The sequence below is a fragment of the Dipodomys merriami genome, unplaced genomic scaffold, assembly GCF_024711535.1.
Source record: "Dipodomys merriami isolate MVZ:Mamm:240054 unplaced genomic scaffold, mDipMer1.0.p SCAF_60, whole genome shotgun sequence".
Taxonomy (NCBI): domain Eukaryota; kingdom Metazoa; phylum Chordata; class Mammalia; order Rodentia; family Heteromyidae; genus Dipodomys; species Dipodomys merriami.
This window is the reverse complement of record NW_027206180.1, coordinates 3097541-3123209: the sequence shown is the minus strand read 5'-3', so window position 1 is coordinate 3123209 and position 25669 is coordinate 3097541. Positions and strand designations below refer to the sequence as shown.

The 25669-nt window shown below is 53.2% G+C and overlaps 1 protein-coding gene across 6 annotated transcripts in view; it reads left to right on the top strand.

The window, feature by feature from the left end:
- Clec16a (C-type lectin domain containing 16A) overlaps window positions 1-25669 on the top strand; it is a 144042-nt gene that overhangs the window by 105582 nt on the left and 12791 nt on the right. Inside the window, exons 22-23 of one of the 6 annotated variants that reach the window (XM_070003487.1) lie at window positions 21206-21314; window positions 21602-21711. The exons of the other annotated variants lie outside the window; for them this stretch is intronic. Coding sequence (XP_069859588.1) covers window positions 21206-21314; window positions 21602-21659 — 167 coding nt within the window. The 3' untranslated portion in view covers window positions 21660-21711. Of the gene's footprint in view, window positions 1-21205; window positions 21315-21601; window positions 21712-25669 lie in introns of those variants that run through there. 6 annotated transcript variants of the gene reach the window in all.

The following is a 25669-nucleotide window of genomic DNA, read 5'->3' as shown; positions in this document are numbered from 1 at the left end:
AGACAGCTAGATCTTTTCAGAGCATAGGTGAGATCATGTTGTACGGGGTGCCCTGCCATACAACTACCCAGTAGCTTCCTATGACACTTAGCACAAAATATATGTATCTCTTTTTGATCTTTTTTTACATAAAGGCCAGTTTTTCATACCTAGTGTATATGTATGGTACATAGCACAGATTTTCAAACTTGCTAAACACGTATAGCCTATAGTACAAAATTTTTATACTTAGCACATATGTACGCCTGATAAAGGGTGTGTGTGGGGGTGGGGGGGTGTGGGTGTGGGTGTGTGTGGGTGTGTGTGGGTGTGTGTTGGTCCTGGGCCTTGAACTCAGGTCCCGGATGCTGTCTCCGAACATTTTAGCTCAAGACTGGAGCTCTATTGTTTGAGTCACATCCCTGCTTCTAGGTTTTTTGTGGTTGATTGGTGATAAGAGTTTCATGAACTTTACTACTGGGGCTATGATCCTCAGATCTCAGCCTACCAAGTAGCTAGGATTACAGATCTGAGCCATCAGTGCCCAGTAAGCTTTCTTGAATAAATGAATGGGTGGGTAATTTACTAGGAAACTAACATTTCTGGTCATTTGGCTTTCAAATGCATGGCTGATTTGATCTTACATTTAAGTTCTCTATGGGTGGGAGGCTTGTCTAATTTAATACCAGCCTAACTTTTTGAGGACTTAGTATGCCTAAGCACTACTTACTTGAAGGGTTGTTTTGATGGGTACCACAGGAATATAGCTTAGGTAGAGCAGAAATTTTGGATCAGAATTCTGATCTGTAATGATGCTCACGTCTTACCTATGGAATGAAGAGGAGTGGGACTTCTTGGTTGATTATTTTGGTTAGGTTAAATCTATTCTGAGTTTCTGTTTTACTTTATTGTTATTTTTAAGGTGATGTAAGAGGGATTACAAATTAAATGAGTCAGGTAATGAGTACATTTCCTTTGTACAGTGTCATCCCTTCCTTTACTCCCATTCCCTCCCTCTCATTTCCACCCACAAGTTGTATAGTTCACTTTCATCAGTGTCCAGTGAGCTCTACTGCTGTACTTCTCCTTTTGATCTTATTCTGTTGCTGAGACAAAGCTCGAGGCTCAAGACAACCCTTTGAGGCTCCCCTTGAACCCTCCAACCCCTGGCTCTCTGCAGCTGCCCCTACAGAGTGCCAGCGCCACTCTGTCCTGGGCTCAAGACACCTCACACTCTGGGCAGACAAACCCAGAGAGCACCCCTGGTGTGTGGATAGAGCTGTCTGTATTAGAGAAATGCTTTTAGAAATCAGTTCATAAGTCCATTGTATATAAACAGAAACATGGTTTTCTAGAAACAATAATTTCCAAAAAAAAAAAATCTGCTGTCTATTTTTCATGCCTGGAAAATAGCTGGTGCCTCCTCCCTGCTGCTTTCGGTCAGTCGCACGCCTGTCTCACGTGGTCTCTGGAAACTCTTCTTGCATCCCCAGGAAAAGGAATATAAACAGGACCTTTTACTATTTTTAGGAAAACTTGGATTCCCAGAGCACATTTTAAGAACCACTGCCATGCCTCAAGGCCTTTGCATAGATGCCCCTGCCTAGATCTGAGGTGACTGCCTCCCACTGACTGCTCCAATCCAGCTTGTGTGCTGCCTCCCCCAAAAGGCCTTTTTTGGACCACTCCCGTAATCTATTCAGGAGGCTGAAAGCTGAGAATCGTAGTTCGAAGCCAGCATGGGAAGGAAAGTCCCTGTGAGACTCTTATCCCCAAATAACCATCGGAAAACAAGAAGTACCACTGTAGCTCGAAGTGGTAGAGTACTAGCCTTGTGCAAAAGAGCTCAGGGACCGCACCTAGGCCCTGAGTTCAAGCTGACCCCCATCTTCCCCAAACAAAAAGGCCTTTTCTGATCACTGCCCTGGGCAGGGTTACACCCGCCCTTTGGCACATCAGCCTGGCATCAGTTTTTTTTCCTGACATGTGTGTGTGCCTGCCTTTCTCCACCAAGGAAAATGTCACCCACATGGATCCCTAATCTGTCCTGTTTGCCGCCGCCAGACCTCAGAGCCTAGCACTGTGGCTTTGGTGATTGAAAGTGAATCTCTGACAGCCTTGGCTGGCCCAGACCTGGCAAGGGCTCTGTCTCCCTTGTGTGAGCACCAGAAAGACCAGGAAGTTCCCCTGAGGCCCTAGTCATTTACTGGTGAGTCTGGGATGCTTTGACAAGAGACATGAGATCTCTAAGACCCCATTCTTCTGTCACCCCAGTGAGGGAAAGGCACCTGGGACAGGTGTACCCAAGTGATCATTCAGGGTTTGCACATCATAACTCAGCACCAGAAGCTTGGCACCTGTCATTGTGGACCAGACTCCTACCTTCCATGGTGCTGACCCTCCCCATCAGACCCAGGCTACATGCTGGGGATGTCTGCAAGTGGGCCTTGCTGTGTGAGGATACTTTCCGTCCCAGCAGCTGCCCAAGACTTGTCCTGGACCATTTGAAAGTGAACAATTCAGTATTATGTCGTCATCACCTCTGCTAACTACAAAACCTGTCCCCGCATCCAACCCCAAGCCATGTAGCTGTCCCTCCCCGTCCCTCCTCTCCCTACCCTGGGCAGGCCACCAAGCTGCTTTCTGTCTATATATTGACGTCTTCCAGGCAGAAGCTGTGGCTCAATAGAAAAGCATTTGTTTGGCACTAAAACTAACAAAACAAAACAATAGATGTGCCTGTCCTAGGTAATTCATTCAAATCCTAGTGAGTGCAGTAGTCCTTTGCACCTGGCTTCCTTCATTCCACAAAAATGCAGGCTCCTCTGTGCTGCAGCCAGTGTCTGGAAGCAGCCATCCGCTGTCAGGCTCCTTTCCACCTTGAGGTCGCTGGGAGCACTCAGGTGTGCGCTGCTGTTTTGACCCTTGTTTGAAGTTCTGGGTGTTTACCTAGAGTGGAAGCTGGGCCCCGGTGACCATGCAAGCTGTGGGGACTGCCAGGTCATTCTGTTAAAATCACCACATGCACCTTCCTGCTTGCTGCCTTGGCCTGCACTAGCATGGAGGGGTCTGCCCACCAGGACTGATGGTTCTTAGTGCATAGGTGCTCAGGGGACTGGAGGTGGGGCAGGAGGGTGGGACTTGGGGAGTCTGGGCTTCCCAGATCAACCCTTCTCTCCCACCCCTCTTACCCCCCCCCCCGTGAGTTGGTCTCTCTGGACTTCGTGTCATGAGGGCCTTGCTTCCTGTCCCAGCTTCCTGCAAGGCTTGAGAATCTTGGGGTACACATTTAAATCCTCAGAGAATCTGGGCAGCTGCTTTTCATGCTGTCTTTATCAGAGGCAGACAAACCAGCCTTATCAGCTGCCCGGCCCGGAACATGACTAGTTCTGTGGAAGAGCCGGCCTTCCTAGTACTCTGTCAACTGAGTGACAGAGCAGGAACTCGGAGATGCCAGTGCTGGGATCCAGCTGCTGACTGTCATGCATAGAGAGGGGAAGAAAGAAAGAATGTGTTTAGTTCCTAGGCCTCCCCTGGGAAAGTGGACGAGGTGCTAATGTCATCTGGGGTAGGGGGTTCCCAGAAATGAGGGCTTTAGGCCTGTTGTTTTTCTTGTTTCCAATTATAAAGCCACAACCAGTGCTCTCCTCCCAGCTCACACAGAAAAAGTACCTTTTCTGGAGTGACATAGAAAGGAGCTTGTGCCTGGACCTCAGCTCCCTGCCCAGCGAGGCCTGCGGGCCAGGGGCTTGCACAGATCCTCTGCCTGCCCTGAGCCCTTCCCCCCTCCCACCAAAGCAAAGTTATTGAACTGCTGAGCACTTTGTGTGTTTCTATATCATTCTCATATGATCATTCCAGCCCCTTCTCTACGTGGGAGAAAATGGCCTTCCTGTGGTCACTCCAAACACCGCTCCCCACCCCAGCAAGACAAGCCTGAGCCAGAGGCTCTGAGCCCCACCTGCCCAGACCCACCACCTCTTAATGCCCCAAGCTTCACACATCTGGAGGCCCCACTGTGGCCAGATCCACCTCCTGTCTCAGAGCATCTGTCAGAGGTGGGCACAGCAGACGCTTTGCAGAGCGGTGGCCTTGACCAGCAGTGTGCCCCACCCCTGTCTTCTGTGCCCCCAACGAGCTCCCAAGTCCTTGTGTGTAAGACCTGCCCCTCGGATCCGTATAGACCTCCAAAGCAGAGATAAAGCGAGATGCTGTGTCAGGATCGCCAGTTCTAAACCAGGCGGGTAGTACAGGCTTGCCCCGGCCTGCCATGAAAGCAGCAGGCAGCAGAAGCTGCCAAAGCCGGCCTCTTCCTGAGGCTTGACCAGTGTAGTCAGGGCCAAGGCACCACATCCCTCACACCAGGCACCTTGAGCCAGTGCCAAGGGTGGGGGAGGGGGGCGAGGGAGGCCTGCCAGGGATCCCTGTGTGGCCCTTGTCCCCAGGGAGCTTCTCTAAGAGTCTGCACAGTTGTCTGCAAGCTCTCATGGGCATGGCACAGAGCAGCCCGGGTGCCTTGCCAAGGAGGTAAAGGGAGAGAGGAGGAAGTTCCTGAGAACTGAGTGTTGCTTCACCGCCCCAGAGGATAGCTGACCTCTGCCTACAGCAGGCCTGTGCCCAGAACGGTGTGGGATGCAGGGGACATTGCCTGGGTATTCACGGAGAAGGGTATGGAGAGCCCGTGCAGGGAGTGAGAAGACCCCAACCTCCATTGCAGCCCCTGTGACCCTGGCTGTGCCAGGCTCCCAGCAGGCCGCTGTGGGCCAGCCAGGCTTGGCGGTGCAGAACAGCAGCTCCACTGTACCCCATGTGTGCTCACGGCAGCCCGGGGCTCACGGTCTGGGTTCAAGTCCAGCCTCCTGCCTCTCCCCTCCACCCCCACCCCCCATACACTTGTTCCTTGACTTTGGGCTACTTAGTTCACCTTGCCTGAGCCTCCATGAATGCGCATGAAACCAACAGGGCTATTGTACAACAACGTGAACATGCTTAACACTAGCGACCCGTACACAGAAATGCTTAAAGAGGAAAATGAAAACACATGCCAATGTCACCCACACTTTTAGGCCTTCCAGCTATGCGTCTGGCCCCTGTGAAGTACGAAACAAAGGCAAGCTGCATTCAGTGTTGGTTGTTTGTGAAGGACCCAGAATAACAAGTGAGTTCCCTCTCTCCCAGAAAGCATGAGCTGATCACCCCCCCCCCGCAAAGAGACCCGCCCCCATGGCATCCAGAAGTGCCGCTTCTGAGGTGGTAAGGCAGCAGTGGTGCCCCTGGCTTGGGTCCCAAACAAAAAACAGCAAAGCCATGGGGTGTGCCAGCAAGCAGGATTTTCCTCCTCATACCAGAAGCCTGAGCCAGAGAAGTTCTGATCTGCCACAGTCGTAACAGAGCCAGCCATGTCCTAGGGTGGCCAGGCCAGCCCAGCACCCATCCTAGCCTCTTGACACTGACTGCCACCCAGAGCCCGCAGTCTGCTTGACCTTCACAATACCAGCCTGCAGACCAGCAGACCGGTGTGCGGAGAAGGGGAGTGCTTTGCCCTGTGGCACATAGCTCGTGCTGGCCAGCCTGCGTTTCAGAACCTGGCTGTTGGCTCTTTGTCCAGGCACTGTCTTCCATTGTGAAGTTTTCCAGTGGCCGGGACCCTGAACCAAGACTGTACCCCCGCGAGCCGTGGAACTCAGACCAGCAGAGACATGACCATGCTCACTAAAAGAAACATAAATTTTGCTTCTGAGTCATTTATTTTATTAACTGCCAAGTTCTCGTTAGCACACGTGTAATAACAGAATCAAAGAATTGAAAGGCTCATTTATGACAGTAAATCCTGAAACTGAGAAAACTCAAGCTCCTGCTTTTTATATGTGAATTGACCAGAGTCCTGATTTTATGTGTTTCAACACACTGTCTGACTTGCTCAAGGAATCCAGGGGTGTCCTCACAGAACAGTGATTGAGAACCACTTTACCGCTTCCCAAAAAGTTTAGTCACACTCTCTCCTTTTCAGATCTAAACATTGAAATACTCTGGACCGTATCGCTGAGTGTACTCGGAGGGGCAGGAGTTAATTCACAAGCACCCGTTAAGTGAGGGGGGGAAAAACCCAGAGGACAAAGATGTAACCGTAACGGTGCTGAAGAGCAAGAGAGGTGGAAGGCATGGACTTCTCCACTTGTCCCTTCCCTTTCTATCTTGAACAAGCTCTCCAGAGAGCTCCTAAGGGGTCTGGGTAGGAGTCTGGGAGAGAAGGGAACCAAGGACTTGACAGAAAAGAGACAGGCTTTGGGCCCCTCTCCGCTCATTTCACCTCTGTGCAGTAGGTGGCGCTGTGCCCACCTTGTCCATGGTTGGAAGCCCCTTCCTCCGTGGGTGTGTGTGCATCCTCCTGTACCTTCTTCTCTAAGTGTTTACACACTGTACTTGTATGATGAGCTGGTATTGCTTTTTTAAACAGCCGAACTGACCTCTGTTTTCACTCCACAGTATATCTTAGAGATTTTCTTCATGTTAGTTCATAAGAGCACCCTCATTCATTCGGTTCTGACTGCTGGCATCCATCATCTGGGCAGACCACTGTTTGTTTAGCCAGCCCCCTATTGATGGGTACTTGGGCTATGGCCAAGTTTTTGTCCTTTCAGAAATAATAGGCACCTCTGGATGCCTAGCACAAGGGTTTTCCTAGGGAAGTATGAAGTCAGTCCAGAAGTAGCCAGGCAGTGGGACCAGCAGGATCTTCTTCCAGTGCAATCTGTGGGTGGAGAGGATGAGAAGCCACAGGGCCACCGTGGGATCTCAAGACAGCCTCCGTTTCTCCTCTACCTCCGTGTGTTCTCTGCATCTTCCCGAGCCCCGCTTCTTGTGACTGGTGGATGTTGCCCTGTCTGGGCCTTTGGGAGCCATGATGATTCCCCGGAGCATCTTGGCTTGTTCCAGAAAAGAGGCTCAGAGCCTGGTGTGACGGAGGCACCGAGAGGTTCCTGCTCCCTGGCACCTCTGCTGAGGCGATAGCTCTTCCCATGATTCTTTGCTCTGTGGCCAGCGTCTTGCAGAAATTCCGCTCCCTTCCCTTGCAGCAATCCAGCCATGGCATTTGTGTACAAGCACACAGGATTGTTTTTTTGGACATCTCAAATTCCCACAAGGCTGAAAGTCAGCATGACCCCAGCACTGTGGGGACTTGTGCCTTGCAGCATCTCTTCTCACCTAGATAGCCCCCTTCCTTCTCCCTCGGAGCCTCGGTGTCTCCTTGGCCCCTGTGAGCTCAGGTCCCCCAGAGCCCTGCTGGCTTCCCACGGTGAATGTGGGAAATTCAGAGTGTGGTGTTGAGAGCAGATGTTGCAGCTGTGAAATCCTGGGTATGGGGCTGTGATTCGTCCAGAACATCCATCTGGCAGAAACTTGAATACATGGGATGTGGTATATGGCTTGCCTCACAGGGTGAAAATCTCTCACATGGGGCTGGGTGGGTGGCTCACCAGCCAGTGTAGGACCCTGAATTCAGACCTCAGTACCCCCCAAAAGAACCTTCCAATTCGGTGCTAGGCACTAGGCTCCCTGTTCTTCTATAAAATAAGGAGAGAGCCAGGCACCATTAGCTCACACCTGTAACCCTAGCTACTAAGAAGGCTGAGATACAAGGATCAGGGTTCAAAGCCAGCCCAGGCAGAAAAGTCCATGAGACTCTTATCTCCAATAAACCACCAGAAAACTGGAAGTGGCGCTGTGGCTCCAGTGGTAGAGCTTTTGCCTTGAGCTGAAGAGCTGAGGGACAGTGCCCAGGCCCAGAATTCAAGTCCCACGACTGACAAGAGAGAGAGAGAGAGAGAAATCCGCAGACAATGCAGCTGTTTTAACCCAGCTTGTAGTGAGGCAAGCAGGACCCAGAAAGCAGCATCCTTGCCCCAGCCGCTTAGAGCAAGGCCCGCTTCTACGCCCCTGGCTTCCTGAGAAAAACTTATCTCCTGCTCTTTGTTCTTCTTTCCTGCTAAGTGGCTTTCAAGCCTCGGCAGGGCTTCTGTTGTGGCTTTCTGAGTATGGGGACCTCATGGGTGGCAGTTGGGCCCTCAGGTGCTGGGTTCCACAGGCTCCAGCCTCTTGCGCAGTGGACATTATCACTGTCTGAGGCAAAGCTCCGTGGCAGGAAGCGTCAGTGTTGATGAAGGAGGCCCAGCACCCCCCCCCACCCCCAGGAGCCTGGAAAATGATCAGAAATAGCTGACATTTACAAAATCCTGAGTGTTGGGGAAAAATGTGCCTTTTTTAAAAAGCGGAACTCCAGTCTGAAGCCCCAGGGACATGTCCATCGGGTCATTACAGTGCTCTAACTACAGTCCTGACATAGTGCCAGCTGCTCAGGGCCTCTGACCTCTGCCTGCCCCAGCCAAGAACAGCTGCAGAATCCACCCTGAGCTCCCACCCATCTGCATGGCCCTCCCTCGTGCTGGGTTCAGCAGTGTTAGGGCTGCCATCCCCTGTGCCCACGCCACACAGGTGCCTACTGCTGTGCTGGCTGCATGATGCCACCTCACCCCTTTGCGGCCTGGAGTCAGGCCACTGCAGGCGCAGTGCTGGGACAGGGCGTTCTGTAGCAATGGGGCTGAGGATGGCACCTGCCCCGCCCCCGCCCCCAGCGTGAGCGTGGCTGGGCCAGCACTCAAGGCCTGGGCAATAAATCCTGTATATGCCAAGCACCTCTCCACCGTGCTCACAGGCATTCTAGCGGGGCCCCCAGGCTCTGCCAGTCACATGATAGTATGAGGCAAGCACACTTGTGCACACACGCCCTGCTCAATACACGTGTGCTAGCAGTCTCCTACGCCATCTGTGGTGCACACGCAACCCTTGGGGGTGAGCGTGGAAGTGGATGGTGTTGGGCCTGAGATACCCAAGAAGGAGGCTGGTGGGCAGAGGTCACCCCAGATGACCTTCATGCGTGAATGCAGAGGAGTCAGGGGCAAAGGTAGGGCCAGAGGTCCCTGAGTGAGATGTGGGAGCTTGCTTGGGCCGTATCTAGGGGTCTTGAAGCAAGAGCGTCTGGATCCTTGCTCGTTGCACACAGCGGCCTGAGGGCAGCGGTGTGTGTGGGCACACTGGTGCCTCCCAGATGTTGAGGGCGGTCGGGCGGGGTTGAGCACGTCCTTGGCTTGGGTACAGCTTGCCTGGTTTGAAGATGACCCTGGCCCCTCCCTCTGGGCAGCGCCTCAAGGCTGGCCAAGCACTGCCTGGCCATGATCTCAGTGAAGGGAGCCAGAGGAGGCCCAGAAGGAGGAGGGTGTCCTGCGTAGACACACTGCCAGGGAGATGGCTGTGTTTGCACTCTGCCACCCTGGGCCGTTCCCACACAGAAGCATCCGCCGGGCTTGGCAGTGCCAGGGAAAACAAGGTGTGGGCCTGACTGTGGAGCAGCAGCAAGGGGAGTGTCCCCCGTCCCCCCAGCTCAGAGACCCAGGGAGGAGAGAGGCCGAGTGGGGCCGGGCTCCCCCAGCTCTCACCCAGCCTGTGTGGCATTGCTAAAACCCATGCATCTGCAGGACCTCCACAGGCGGGGGGCCCAAGGAGGATCCACGCCCGCCCCCTACTGCACCCCCGCCCACCTGACACAGCTCGCTGCCAGACTGGGCCTCAGGGTGGCCGCTTAGCTTCCAGCACTGAGTGGTTGCCTAGGCTTCCTGAGCCAGTGACATTTGCCCAGCGGGCATAGGTGCCAGCAGCTTTGTCTGCCGCTCTTCTGCAGCTCAGGCTGGCTCTCGGCCAGGACTCTTCCAAACAGGCATCATCTAAGGCCCCCACCGCCAGTGGCAACTGCAAGTGTTTCTACAGGGCTATGCCCAGTCTGCGGGTCCAGAGCAGGCTCCGAGGCTGGCCTGGGTGGGTATAGTTGAGGCCTCCAGGGGTGAGAACTTGGGAACTATAGCTCGTTGCCTTTGTGGATCCACGAAAGTGGTCTTTGTGGACAGCCATAGAGTTCACCCATTAGATCATTCCTCAGCAAAAATTTATTGAGCATCTACTAGACGCCAGGTACCATGTGTGGACTGGTGACACTGCCCCATGGTCTTTACAACAAAGCTCATCCGGCTGTCGCCAGACCCATTATAGACACAGTTCCATACCACCATTCCAAGACTGGACAGGAGAATGTTCTAGAAGACGCTGCCCTGGCAATCATGACGTCTTGGAGGGTCACGCCTCACCTACTATCGCAGCACCTGATCTGCACTTTGACGGTGGAAGGCTCCAGAAGGGAGTGTTGCAGGATGATCGCTTAAACAAGCTGTGCCTGCACGGCTGGCGTGACCACGAGGTGACACGCGGGTGTCCCGCAAGGTGTGAGGCGCGGCCAGCAGGACAGGAAGCCATGTATGGAAGCTGCTGCTGGGCCGCAGGAGCCTGGCTGCAAGTGACAGTGACCCCGCCACCCAGCCCGCGGAGCAGGAAGACAGCCCTGGCCCCGCACTTTGCTGGCAGCAGAAGGCAGCTGAGAACATGTCTTCACGCAGCGTAGCTGGGCCCGGACCCCCTCCTCAAGGCCAAGGCCACACTGGTGTCGTCCTTGACTCGCCTCCCTCCCGGGTGCCCGTACCTGCCCACACCTGCCCGCCGGCTCTCCCTGGGAAGTGCAGCCAGACGACGCTCCACCACGCCCCGCTCCCGGGCCAAGACCCAGCTAACTCTTCCTGAAGGACTGGTTGCTAAGTATTTAAGACTTTGGGGCCATATGGTCTCTGTCACAAGACTCTGCCATTGTAGCCAAAAGCAGCCATCGCCTGTATGTAATGGAGCGTGGAGCTTGTCCATAAGCAGCTGGACTGTGTCAGTGGCTTCAGAGTCAGCCTCCTCTTCAGCGGTCTGTTCCCAGCACCGTAGCTGGAAAGATCCTTTTATGGTGGATGGCAAATGTGCGTCTCCATCACCAGCTCCCATCTTACAATGCCCTGTAACCCACACGGTGTGGTCCCTGCGGTCATCCTGAGCTCTCCCCATAGTTCTCTCTAAGGACCCCCCAAGGAGTGCAGCTGCATTCATCATGGCAGGTGGGCCTCTGCCTGTGTGATGTAGGCTCCCCCTCTCCAGAGGTGTTCCCTGACCATCTTGCTGGCAGCATCCCTGCCCCCGCTCTCAGCATTCTGGGTACCCTGCCGCCTCATCCCTTCACAGCACTCGTCCCTTCTTGACGTGTTCTTTTTCTGCCTGGTCCTTCCCCCGCCTGCGCCTGTCCCCATCCCATTTTGGAAATTGTTCCAGAAAGTTCCAGAAAAGTAGCACTGTGCTTTTGTGTACTGCTGAATTCTCAGCTCCTGGGCTGTTCTATACATACAGATAGCGCCTAGTAAATATTGGATGGCTAATAGATTGATGATGGATGGATGGATGGATGGATGGATGGATGGATGGATGGATGGATGGATGGATGATAGTAGAATGATGATGGATGGGTGGGTAGGTGGATGGATGGAATGAACGAACAGAGCTTTCATATTCCCATTTATCTGCCCAACATAGTTCTTGGGGACTCCAAAGGGAGACCAGTCCCTCTGGAGCTCCCAGGTATCATGAACACAGGCTCTGAACTTCCCACCAGGATCCGCGCCCTGAAGGCACCATCTGGAGAGCTGGAATAATGAGTAGTGAATGCTCTAACCTAGAGCTGGAGTAGGCAGACGTCTCTGAGGAACGTAGAGGAGGGACAGATCTGGTAGCATTGTGCTCGGGCTTGCCCACCCCGTGGACAGGAGAGCTGTCGCCGTGCTGTTGGTGCTTTGGTCCACAGCCAAATCCCCAACCTTGCTGCACACATGACTCTGCCCTGGTGTGGCTGGCACTGAGCCCCTTAGTCATCAGCTTCCACTATGGAAGAGAAGTGGGGCCTGAGGACCCCCAGCCTGCCTCCCAAACAGGTGGCCAGCCCAATGCCTCTCCCCTTCGTTAGGAAAGACACACACATGAGAAAGTTGGCTGGGGACATTTTTCCATGATGAGAAAGCTTTTGGGCTTGGGCCTGATTTGAAGACAGAAATGTTTTTGTGCCACATGAAAGAAAGAGGATGAACAGAAAGACCCGGAGTGGAGAATGACTTGTAGGCCAGGTTACTACTCACTCCGCCAAGACACGGGGATAAGCTCGCCATCCCCCGCTTCAGCTTATAACCAAAACTTATGTTAGGATGACCTTGAAAATGACCTGCAATTGACTGTAGTGATAGATGCGCAACTGTGACTGTGATCCAAGCCATTGAGCTGACTTCAAGTGGCTGGATTGTGTAGAGCGTAAATATATCGCCATAGGAGTACTGTATTGAGAACACCCTTCTAAATCTGTCAGATGCCACAGAGCCGCCATCCGACAGCTCGTAAAGAGCAGATCATCTCGTGTTGTCCCTCTTTGATCATAAATTCTTCCCATTTGTGCTGCATTTTCCTTAAAGACATCCAAATGTGGGAAGAAGTTGGAACACACACCGCATCTCAGAATAATTTGGAAACCTTGATGCGATCCAGACTCACCTGGCACCCTTCCTCTTCCCTCAACTTGCCGTTTTCCATTTCTTTTTTATTTTGAACAAAACCTCTTGCTGGTTGAAAGAAAAAAAAAAAAGAGCTTCCTGTTCCCTTTTCTTTCCTGTAAATCATAAGATAGGTTTGCATTTCATACCTTTCCAGAAATCTCTGCTGATTGTGGTCTGACCTCAGAATCGAGGCTTCTGGGAAAGGGGCTCAGTTTAGAGGCCCTGCTGTAAAGCCTCCAGCCGGCAGGGCAGCTTATGTGTGGATTTGGGAAGAGCACGGGTAAACGGTACCTGCTTGTCAGTATTAGTTCCCCCGTGTTAAGCCATGGAACACTATGTGAGCATTCAGCAGCAGCCTAAGGGAGGAAAGCATGTTTGGCTCCCTGTTTTCAAGCCCGCTACCCACCGCGCAAGAGGGCTTGGCCGAGCAGGGCATCCCACATCAGGGCCTGGAAGCAGAGTCCTTGGCCGGGCTGGGCTGCTCCTTCTTCCCCTTTTCTACCCCAGCCCCAGCCTGGGGACCATTCTGCCCGCCTCCAGGGCTGGTCTTCCCCGGGTCTGTGGAAAACACCAAGACACACCAGAAACATGCTTCAGGAATCTAATTGCTCCCGCAGCTCTCCATCCAATCAAGTTGAAACCACAGCTTGGGTCACACGGCCAGTTTGCCTCAGGCTAGAGTTCGATCCCACCACGGAGGGTCCCAGTGTTGCCCCAGCCTTGCACCGCTCTGACCGAATGTCTGAGGAAACCAACTTGAAGGAGGGGGAGAGGTCAGTATGGCTCACGGTGTGAGAGTTTAGTCATGGCTGGCTCCGTTGCTTTGAGGCCTGGGCTCGGGGGGAGGGGGGGGGGTAAAAATCCTCACACAGAGGGTATAGTACAGCAAAGCTGTCCACCTCATGAGGTTCAAGAAACAGATTTCCCCCCTCACTAAGCTGCTTCCTCCAGCTAGGCCAGGCCCCACCTCCTGTCCCTAACAGTCCATTCAGCTATGAACCCCATCCATCCCTGACTTAAGTACCTCATGACCCAGCCCTCTCAGGGCCCCTCCTCTGAATACCTCAAGGGGAGGATCAAACCTTCCAGACCCTTGTTGTAGTACCTAGACTCTAACAGCCTCCAGGCCCGCCTCAGGCTGGGGCTCTCCCTGACTGTCCACGCCCACTGGTTAGAGCCCCAAGTCGCTGAACCTCCCCTACCTGGAGAGGGACCCTGAATTTGTGATCCTATCATCAGGCTCAAATAATGAAGCCACCTGGGCCTCCCCTGGTCCCCACTGCAGCGATGCCCCCCCCCCTCCACCTCGGAGCCCAGGCGGGGGTGTGGGCACAGAGGAGGAGCTGTAGCAGCAGCAGGATGCTCGCTATCCAAAGAAGTGCTCTCGCGATTATTTATTAATTGTGAAAGGGAAGAAAAAAATAATAGGGTTTCCTGGAAAGGGATAAAAGTTCAATATGATAAACTCACGAGAAGCAATCAAAGGCCAGGGAGGGCAGAAAAATAAAGGACAGAGCGAGTAGGAGAAATGATGAATCAAAGCCCCGGCGTGCAGGCAGAGGCGGGGAAGGGGCCGTATTTCATGGCGATGGGGGCAGGGCCAGCACTGCTGAGCTGCCAGCGCCAGCCTGTCAGGCTGGGCTGCTGAGCCCAGGGACAGGAATGTCACCGCGCTGATAGAACAGGAAGGGGTGACCCAGCGGACCCTGCCCGCTGCGTGCTCATGTGGGGACAGACCCCCCTGGTGGCCACCACCAGAGGGAGAGCCCCACTAACACTACCGGTCACTCTTTGTCCCTGTCTCCACTGCTTTTTCTGCCCAGTCAAAGCAAGAAAGAAGAGACTCAAGTCTTCATTTTGAAAAGATGAAGAGCAGGGACCATGGCTCAGGTGGTAGAGTACCTGCCACGAAAGCGTGAGGCCCCAAGTTCAGACCCAGTATTGCCAAAAAAAAAGTAAATAAATAGAAATAGTAACAAAAAATTAAACTAGCCAGGCACTGGTGGCTCACGCCTGTCATCCTAGCTACCCAGGAGGCTGAGATCTGAGGATCACGGCTGAAAGCCAGCCCAGGCAGAAAAGTCCCTGAGACTCTTATCTCCAATAAAGCACCAGAAAACCAGAAGTGGTGCTGTGGCTCCAGTGGTAGAGCGCTTGCCATGAGCTGAAGAGCTGAAGGATGGCGCCCAGGCCCAGAGTTCAAGCCCCATGACCTACAGAAAAATAAATAAACTAAAAAAAGTTAGTTAAGACATTGTGAATGGGGTTGATGTCTCCTCTGGTTGTCGCCCCTAATTCCCACCATCCTCTAGACACCTTCCTCCCATGGCCTCCTTCCAGACTCTTCTCTGGGTCCAGAGCCACAGGACCTCAGCCTCATGTCTATATAGTTAGAAAAGCGAAACAGTTCTAAAAACCAGAACAGGCAGCCTTTTTCAAACTCACTTGGTTGTGAACCTGCCCTGGACGGTTTGTAGGCTGCTTGTGAGAGCTGGTTGTATTTGCTCTGAACACGCACGTTTATGTACAAAAAAAACTAACCTATTTGCTTTTAGCTGCTAAGGATGTAACATGATATAAATGTCTCTGCCCCAGGGCTGTAATTCCTAAAGACTTCCTTTTCTTTTCTTTTCTTTTTTTGTCAGTTATGGGGCTTGAACTGAGGACCAGCACATTTTTGCTCAGGACTAGCACTCCACCACTTTGAGCCACAGCTCAAAGTTTTTTGAGTGGTTTTTGAGTGGTTAATTGGAAATGAGTCTCACAGGGACTTTTCTGCCTGGGCTAGCTTCGAACCATGATTCTCAGATCTCACCTCCTCAGTAGCTAGGGTTACAGTGAACCACCAGCACCCCAGCTAACTCCTAAAGATTTTAATTCAGCACGCAGTTTATAGTAAGGAACTGCCTTTAAAAAGACTTAAGGCAAAATCCTAATTCTGTATCCCCATCAGATACCACTAATTAGAAATGAATTAGAAATCTGTATTGGTGCTCACAAATGACAGGTGTTCCTTTTCATGGCTGCATAGCATTCCATGGTATGGATAACTTGTGTTTCTTTGGCCTTGCTATTCAGTAGCAAGGGCTTTTACTGCCCACACAGTGTCACAGTGCAGGTGCCTTGGATGCTGCTCTGTGCACTTGTGTAGCCCGGGAAGAAAGACATAGGATCTGTGGGGCTTGAACTCTGGGCCTGGGCGCCGTCCCTCAGCTCTTCAGCTCAAGGTGAGCGTTCTACCACTTGAGCCACAGTGCCACTTCTGGTTTTCTGATGGTTCATTGGAGATAAGAGTCTCACAAAGGTTCCTGCCTGGTCTAGCTTTGAACCATGATCTTCAAATCTCAACCTCCTGAGTAGCTGGGATTACAGGTGTGATCCACCGGTGCCTGGCTCACTTAGCTTTTCACTCATGGCTGGCATTCTGCCACCTGAGCCACACCTCCAGCCTACCATACTTGCAGGTTAATTGGAGATAGGAGTCTTGGGCTTTTCTGTCCTAGTTAGCATCAAATCTCTATTCTCAGATTTCAGCCTTCTAAGTAACTAGAATTACAGACATAGGCCACTAGCACCCAGCAGGGTCTTAATTCCCCCCCACACCCCACACCCCCTCCGGCAGTCATGGGGCTTGAACTCTGGGCCTGGGCATTGTCCCTCAGCTCTTCAGCTCAAAGCGAGCTCTCTACCACTTGATCCATAGTGCTACTTCTGGTTTTCTGATGGTTAATTGGAGATAAAAGTCTCTTGGACTTTTCTGCCCAGGCTGGCTTTGAATGGCGATCCTCAGATGTCAGCCTCCTGAATAGCCAGGACTAGAGGCATGAGCCACCGGCGCCCAGCAGGGTCATATTTTTAACAGCACTGTTGTTCTGTCAGAAGCGATAAAGTAACTGTTTGTAAACTTCAGTTTCAGTGGCTGAGCAGCGGCCACTGGTGGCACACCAACTGGTTTGCAGTGGCAAAGGCCAGAGCCTGAGCTCCAGGTGTGGCTCGATGGCTTTGACAGAGGCCACGAGGCACAGCGTGACAAAGTCACTGAGCTCCTGCTGGTGGCAAGCAGTGAATGCCTGCTCCTTGGCCAGCCCTGCCTCCTTCCTGCGGTCCTCTCGCCGTGTGCGTGTCTCTATGTCCAGGTCACCACTTTTTATGAGACCTAGACATCCTGGCCCAGCCCACCCCAGTGACCTCATCTTCACTCCTTTCATCTGCACAGTGACCCTGTTTGCAAATCAGGTTGCATTCTGAAGCCCTGGGAGTGGAACTTCAGTGTCAGAATTGGAGAAGGGACACAGTTCAAGCTTTCATAGTGTGTATTCGCCAGATTTTGCTTAGTCGGCTCCTGTCAGCTGTGTAATCTGTGTCTGCCACACTGTGAATTGCCCCTATACCAATCCCCTGTTTGCACTCATTCCTTGAGAAACCATCCCTGGAGATGAATAGGAATGCCCACCCGTATTTAAGTCTTTGCTTTTGTTGTTGTTGTTGGTCATGGGACTTGAACTTAGGGCCTGGGTGGTGTCCCTGAGCTCTTTTGCTCAAGGCTAGTGCTCTACTGGTTTGAGCCACAGTGCCACTTCCTGTTTTCTGGTGGCTAACCAGAGATATAAAAGCCTCACAGACTTTCCTGCCAGGGCTGGCTTTGAACCACGATCCTAGGATCTCAGCCTCCTGAGTAGCTAGGATGACAGGTGTGAACCGCCAGTACCCTTACGGCTCTTGTTGATTACACTGCACTGTCAAGCCTTCGGGAAAGCAAAGCAGGAAGGCCCCGCCAGCCCACCTGGGCCCTGAGCAGCAGTGCAGCCTGCTCTGCACGCCAAGGTAAAGCTACGCGCACGCTCAAGACACGTGCACACCCACCAGTGCGGGCCCAGCGATCTTCCCATCGAGTCACGCTTGAATTTTATTTCTCAGTCCTGCCAAGAAGAAAAGAGTCCACAGGTTAACAGCAAAATAGAAAGCATAGCTCAAGCTGTCTGCTTTAGAGCATGTTCTCTTGCAACCACAGAGAGGGATCGAGATCTCAGAAATACCGGGCCCTCGGGGCACCCGGCATTAAATCAATCAGCGAAATTTCACTCCCGGGCTGCTTGCCAAGCAGGGCTAGGAGAGAGAAGTTCTCTGATTTAGTTCAGTCGAAAGCAGCCCTCTATTGCGAAGGGCATGAAATACCAAGCACTCGCCACTTTGGGGGCCGGGGGCTGCAGGGAGGGGGTCCCCAGAGCTTTGATGGGAGCCAGGCTAGTGGCTAAGGAGACACAGGATCAGCTTCGAAAGCTGGGGCTGGGGAAGACCCCCTCCAGACAGGCAGAGAGAAACAAGGGTGTGTGGTGGTGGTGGTGGTGCGGGGGTGTTAATAAGAACAAAGGACAAGCTGGGTGTTGGAGTCATGGGCTAGGAACAGGAATGGTGCTGGCCAGCAGACACCTAACTCAGCACAGCAAAGGCTCAGCCCTGAGACCAGAGAGCAGGATGCGGGGAAGGCTAAATTTAGCCCATGTTTCAGGGGAAAACATCGATCTCAAATGTAGCACTATCATTTAAAGGAAAGTGGAAGGCTTCAGCTGGTCATTTGGGACAATTTCACTTGAACAGATAAAGCCCAGGAAAAAATGGGTGCTTGTAAGCAGCTCAGCCTGCTGGCCAATCCACTGGCCAATCCCCAGGATGGTGCTGGCCTGCAGGGGGCCCCAGTGGTGGACCCCACCCACCCCTCCACAGGACTTGTGACCTCACGACTTGCCGGCTGGCTGGGGCATGACCTCTGGTGCGTTTCACACATTGCCACCCCTTGCCAGTTGTCCAGTAACTAAGTAGAGCGCATCCGGTAGCTGTCATGCTTGTTTTTCTGTGAACCTGGTACAGCTTAGTGGAACTGTGGCTCAAGTGGTAAGGCGGCAACCTTGATTAAACTAGCTAACGCACAGTGTCCAGGCCCCTGGTTGAAGCCCAGTCCCAGCACACACACAAAAAAGACATCATGCTTTCAGCCTGGCACATCTCCCCCTGCTGTGGCATCCTGAGCATTGTTTCTACCTGGCCAACACTGAGCCGTCACTGGATCCCCAACAGCAGAGCGTGGGTCCTCATGACACCCCAGATGACGCCCCTGCGCCCCGTGTGGAAGGGGAAGACCACCCCGTCTGTCGATACTTGGGGCAGCGGCAGCGATACCTGCGTTTGGGTGCCAGGGGTCATTGAAAGGCTGAGATGCTGTCAGGAAGTCCCGGCTCTGAGGGTGTGGGGCTGACTGTAAAGGATTTCCAGCACGTATATATAAAAAAGAAACCCCAATGGCTCCTGCTCCCTGTCACCAGCCCCGGCCCAGGCCATCGCGTCTCAAGTTCACAGGAAGAAGTGAAGCCAGTGCGCACGGCGATGAGGGTCCAACTTAATAATGAATGTGGAGGAGAGAGGAAGGATGTTCAATATTTAAACACTGCAGAATGCCGCTGGTCCTGCCAGCCACTGCCCTCCGCCTGCCTCTCGGATGGTCTTACACTGAGCACTGGCCTCAGCCTCCCCGACCCCCCCCCCCCCCGCCGCATTGCTCACACACACAAGCCCCGGGCTGGCAGGAACCCGTGTTTTCTGCTGCCTTCCAAAAGGAAGGAAGAAAGTGACAACCTGAAAACTTAAGTTCTCTGTGAGCCCCAGGCCATAGGAAGGAGTTGGCAAAGCGATGGAGTCATGGCCAGAGCCGTCTCCGATTCCCAGGGTTCGTTTCTCTTGGAACCGTCTCGTGTCTTTAGCAGAAGAGAAAAGCTTAATTGTGAACATACAACGCCATTTAAGAAATGTCTATTCAAATACACAGGCTACATGGGTTCCTTAAAAGCTGCCTATAATGCAGAATTCTGCGAATCAATTCCTTTTTTCTTCTTGACACACATTATAGAAAAGGAAAAAGCATTCTTTTCAGGAGGGGGAGGAGAAAACATTTGGCCCAAGACATAATAAAATCATGCTTAAGGATGCTGCAAACTTTAAGTCTCTTAGTTAAAGGAAATCAATACTTTTATGATGAAATATTAATCATACTAAAAACGAAGTCAAAACTCCAAATGCAGAATAGCCAGGACGGCGTTCGCTTTAGTGTTTGCAAGGAGGTAAGAAAGAAAAGGCACCTCAGAGCGTAGCCCCTCCAGGACCTACTACGCCCCCTTCTCACAGACACCTCTCCTTAAGTGCCAGCCTTCCCCAAGCCTCGGTTGAGGCCTCTGATGCTGGGAAATGGCCAGCTGGAGGAAGGGGCATGCGCACAGGTGCATACACATGTACATGCATGCACGCTGATAGCAGGAGCAAAGAGAAGTCAAAAACTAGGGAAAGTCATTTGTCTAAATCCCCAGCCGCTGCTCCCTCACTCCCCATCCATGGTCTCGGACCCACCATGATTGTTCCCCAAGAAACTAAGGAAGAGGGTGGAGTCATAGTGGGCGGGGCCAGCTAGTCGTGTTTCTGGGGGGTCTACTTGGTTGAATGGATTCATTTCACAAAGTTGGATCAAACTCATCCAACTCCATGACACAGGGTCGTCAGGTGTGTCTGTAATGAAGCAGAGCCTGAGATTTTAAGAATCTAGGTGGAAATAACGAGAGTCTTGTTTTCTCAAAAGTTGTTTTCGTATCCAGGCTTTCGACTTTGTGAGACTTAAGATTACTATAAGAACGCGCTCCACATCTCAGCTTGTATCAGCTCAGGCCTCCAGTCATGCAGCTGACGGAGGGAGATCTTTGTCTTGCTTGCACAGTATTCTAAAGAGAGCTGATCCAGGGGCTGGGAAGGTAGCTCAGTGGTAGAGCGCTTGCCTTGCATGCCTGAGGCCCTGGCTTCGATTCCTCAGCACCACATAAGCAGGAAAAGCCAGAAGTGGCGCTGTGGCTCAAGTGGTAGAGCGCTAGCCTTGAGCTGCAGAGCTGAGGGATAGCGCCCAGGCCCAGAGTTCAGGCCCCACGACCAACAAAAAAAAAAAAAAGCTGAGCCCAGTTTGGGCTTCACTGGGCCAAATTCAGGCTCCCCCAAATTCCAGTCAAGTAATCAGAGGAGTGCAGTGTTACCCACCTTCAAGAGAGAAGACGGGCTTGTGTGCTAAGCAGGTCCCCAGCACTCTCCTCCCCTCCCCCCCCCACCCAGAGTGGCAGCTCGGGCCCCGAGCCAAGCATGCGCTGTCTTGCAGACACGCGTGTGCAGCGGTCTCATTGGCGGAGGCCCGCGGGGTGGCGGACGCAGAGCTGACAGGACCCTGTCCGCTGCACGTCCCCAGCGCTGGGCTTCTGAAGTGTGTTCTGGACTGATAGCCATCTTGCCTGCGTGGCTCGGGGTGCATTCCCAGCTCGGGCTGACCCACCGGCTTGCAGCTAGTAGCTCCTGCTCTTGCTGCAGCTGCTGGACGTCCTTGTCTTGTCACTGTGGCCTGACCCCCATCAGTGAACACCTGTGCTAGCAGAGGCTTCAGGGACAGTGACAGGCAGCCTGCTCAGAAGCTGCCCATTCCCCCCCACCCAAGGCCTGAGAAGCAAGGACAGTGGGCCAGGGACCCACCCTGGGGGCCGTCCATGGCAAACAGAGCCTGAGTGTAGTGGCCCCCCTGCCACATAGGTCTCTGGGTTGGTATCCGCCCCCTCACCCACTCCCCCCCCACCCCACCCCCTCTGCACCAGGGGCATCCTGGGCACTGTCTAACCTGCTCCCTCTTTAACCTGCTCTTTCAGCCCCGCTCCCTGCCTCAGGTAAGAGGCGGCCAGCCCAGCTGCTGGTGAACCTTGTAGCACCCTGGCTAAGAGACTGTTGTGGAGCTCTTTGCTTACTGATGTACAGACGGTAATGCCATCGGAAAGGGCAGGGCTGGGCGCAGAGTGGCCTGCTCACCTTGGGGATCAGCCCCAAGGCCGGTCTCCCACGCCTCCCCCATGCCAGCCCACCCCTAGAGAGACCCTCCTCATTCCTGAGATCCATGCAGCACAAGGGACACATAGCCCTGGGGTCTCTCCCCTGGGTGGCAGCCCACACATCAGGCCTTCACCAAAGGCAAGCCCATCCTGAGAGTGTCTGTAGGACAGGACCGAGGAAAAGCAAGGTACTGAAAGCCCGTTTTCTCTTTTCTGCAGGTTCTCAAGTATTGTCCTTAAAATCCAAGAGGATTTGTCCATGGACAAAGAGCTGTAGGCTAAACAGTTCTGCGAGTCCCCAGCTATTTTTGTATGCTATCCTTTCAAAAAGCAACTAGAATAAAAATGTTTCTATGTTTGGAGGTGCGGCCAGTCAGTGATCAGGGGTCGCTGTGGTGAGGGCCAGGAAGCCGAGGGAGCAGGGGTGGGGGTGGGAGGACAGCAGGGCACTGTGGAACTGTCCCCCTTCCCAGGTGCCTGGGCTGCAGATCTACCTCCTAGGGTGGACAGGAAGTGGCAGGAAGAAAGGAGAAAAAGCTTTTCTTTGAGATGGGGGTGGGGGTGGGGGAGAAAGCCCTGAGATTTTTCTAAAGCACATCAGCCTAGACTCACTAAAGGGAGATGGGGGGGGGGGAACCCGCAGGGGGGAAATCTCTGGGCACCCGAACTCCACTGGGGGCAGATCTCAGGGTCCTGCAGTTGGTAAGGTCAGAACGTATCAGTAGATCCCTTCCTTCTCGGTTTTTCTAAGAGGTGCCCTAGCCCTTGGGGCTTTCCGAGTGATTTTTTTTGGTGCCCTCCCACCCCTACCTAGCTCTGTCCTCTCTCTCAGCCTCTCTGCTCCCAGGCTCCTCCAGGAAGCTCTCCTGTCCCAGATCTTACAGGCAGTGTCTGGCCAGAGTCACCGCAGGCCCATAGTCCCAGACTGTCACATCCCAGCCACCCCCCCCCACCTCCCCACCCCCCAGCCCAGGGGACCTGGCAGACTTCAATGAAGGTAAAAGGGCAGACCGAGGCAGGAGCCGGCCCGGCAAGCACAGGGCCACCCGGCACTTGCTGTCTTCTGATTGATTTTTTTTACTGTTTCCCAGCATCGCGAGTGTGGCGAGAAAATATGAACGCTGCCCAGCCAGAAACCTGAGCTGCAGCCTCAGAGTGAATTTGCTAATGAAAGGCGAACCCTGGGAGCTGCAGCCCCCCCCCCGGGTGCTTTTTTGCCTGGAACAGCACTGATAAATGTTGGGGGGGGGTTGTTTTCGTGTTTTTAGTTTTTGCAAGGGCAGGCAGGCAGTCTACCCTCCAAATCCTACAGCTCTCCCTCACCCCACCCCCAAACGCTGCCTAAGACGAGCTCTTTGACACTCTTCTATGAGAGACTGAAATGGGCTCAACTCTGAGATTTGAATTGGAGCCTGGAGACCCCATCTCAACCCAGGCAGAGCCTGTGCACTGATAACCTATGCAGACAGGACACTTCCTGGTCCCCTGGGGTTGCCCACTGCCTGTTTTTTTAGATGAATTTGAAGGCTCAGTGGTACAGTGCTTATCAAGCCTGCATGAGGCTCTGGGTTCCAGCCTCACCCCCTTTGGGGGTGGGGAGGAGACCAGGAGGATTTGAGTTGCTTCTGCATGACCTACGTAGGAATCCAGACGCTCCACTTCTCTTGAAGAACCAGACTCTGGCCCCAGCAATTGGCACGTGTGCATGCGCTGCCTTTGCCTGCCAGAAGGCAGGTGTTTCTCGGTGTCTGGGGCTCTGTGGAAGCAGGAGACTAGGAAATGCATGGGGAGGCCCAGCAGCATTAACCTCTTGCTCCCTGGAGCTGTTTCCTGGAGCCACCAACTTGTCAGCCTTGTGGAATGGGTGACTTTCAACTGTGGGGAAGACCACGGGGGAGACTGGAAAGAGAAGGGAACCCCCTTTCCCTCCTAGCAAGGTCCTGCACCAGCCAGAAACTTCCCTGTTTAGTGTTGTATGGCACCTTACCACTTCAAGAACAAAATTGGTGCCCAGGCATCATGGCTCACCCCTGAAACTCTAGCAGTTCCTCAGGTGGATTGACATTCAAAGCCTAAGCTTGGCAAAAAGTTGGAAAGACACTATCTCAACCAATAGCTGGATACATTGGCATATGCCTGCCATCCCAGCTGCAGTGGAACACTTGCCTAGAAGAATCCCAGTCCATTTACATCCCGGCCCAAAAACCAAAATAAGCACAGGAGCTGGATGCCAGTGGCTCACGCCTGTCATCCTAGCTACTCAGGAGGCTAAGATCTGAGGATCATGGTTCAAAGCCAGCCCGGGCAGGAAATCCATGAGACTCTTATCTCCAATAAACCACTAGAAAACTGGAAGTGGCGCTGTGGCTCAAGGGGTAGAGTGCTTGCCTTGAGCTGAAGAGCACAGGGACAGTGCCCAAACCCAGAGTTCAAGCCCCATGACCATCCAAAAAACAAACAAACAAAAAAAGCACAGGACCAGACACTGGTAGCTCATGCTTGTAATCCTAGCTACTCAGGAGGCTGAGAGCTGAGGATCTCGGTTCAAAGCTAGCCTGGGCAGAAAAGTCCATGAGACTCTTTATCTCCAATTAATCACCAGAAAATGGGAAGTGGCGCTGTGGTTCAAGTGGTAGAGCATTCGCCTTGAGCCGAAGAGCAGAGGAATAGCACCCAGGCCCCGAGTTCAAGTCCCACGACCAACAAAACAAAAATAAGCACAGCAAAAAGTGCTGAGGGCACAGCTTAAGTAGTAGAGCACCTGTCTAGCTCAGTTCCAGCCCAGTACAGCCAAGAACAATAGAGGAAAGGGGTGGGGGGGGGGTTTGGAGTGGACCCTCCAGTGGTGCTATGTCCTCAAAATGAAGCTCCTTCTCCAGGTAGGAAGCCTGCCTTCCCTGGGGCTCCTCCAGTATGCACTGGCAGGTGACTGTGGTTCGTGGAAGCTCAGAGCTGAGTGATCTTTATGCCCCATACCTGGAAGTCTGTCTCCTGTCACCGTCACATGGACTGTGGGCCTGTCATCTGGTGGCTTTGTGTGGGGGCTTTGCTGTTTTGTCTGCCTGGCCTGAGGGTTTGGTTTTAATCAGAAGCAACTGAGGCCCATGATGAAAGCTGAATGAGTATTGGTGGGGCAAGGAGAAATCTGCGCTGAGTGGGGACTGCGGAGTAAATTCTGAGCCTGACTGAGCCCGAGCGGAGGCCTGGGGAGAGGGGGCCAGTGTGGGCAAGGCTGGACTGAACCCAAGGTTCGGACTCCATGCCCAGCACAATCTCTATCAATGGACCTAAAATAGAAGGCTGGCTTTGTGGTGGTTTGTGCTCCGTAAGTGCCAGAGAATTATTCATTAGTGCGTCTTCCCTGAACCACAGGCAGCATGGAGCCAGGGGCCACGGAAGACCCCAGGCCACCCCTGAGCGGCCCGGGGCATGGCTCATCAGTGGTGTATGCCCGGCCCCGGGAGGTACGTAGAGGTCCTAGGAAGTCTGGAGTGGGGAGGGAGCCCAAAAGGCGAAATCAGAGCCAGCCTTGAATCTGTCTTCACCATGTTCTCCTCTGGACCAGGCAGGCAGGAGAGCCTGAGGCACCTTTCCCCATATTCTCATATTGCAGCTTTTTAAAGCATTGTTCTAGAAGTGCAATCTTCCTTTATGCCAACATTGGGGATGGGGGTCATGGAGTTTTGAACTCAGAGCCTCACGCTCATTCACCACTTGAGCCATGCCCCCAACACAGCACTTTTTGCTTCCATTTGTTTTTGACTTAGGGCCTCACTAACTTTTTGCCTTAGCTGACCTCAAATGGCAGTCTATCTCCACTTCCCAAGTAGTTGGGATTACAGGCATCCATGACTGCACTCAGCTTCACCAGTATGTTTTGTCGTCACATTAGAATTGCACCATCGGGCTGCATCAGAAGCCCATTTGCCTTCCTCTCTGTATTGGGCACAGCCATGGGTCATAACGGTTCCCTGATCAGCACATGAACGCACCGCCATCCTTGTTCAACGTGTAGATCTGCTCATAGCGACATCCACAGTGTAGGTTCCTCAATGGGGAGACGGTCAGAAGGAATGTAAGGCCGAGCAGCCTTTGGTCCGTTGAGACATACTCCGGGAGAGCCACGATTGGCACGAGCAGACATCCTTCAGGGCCCTTGCTCCGTCCTCTGTGGCAGATCTGCATGTCTGCGACACTTGGCAATCCCTGGGGGCTGACACAGCCCCGGAAGGCCGGCACCTCCGCCAGAGCCCGTTCATCCCGGACCGTCTCCAGGGTGAAGCAAGA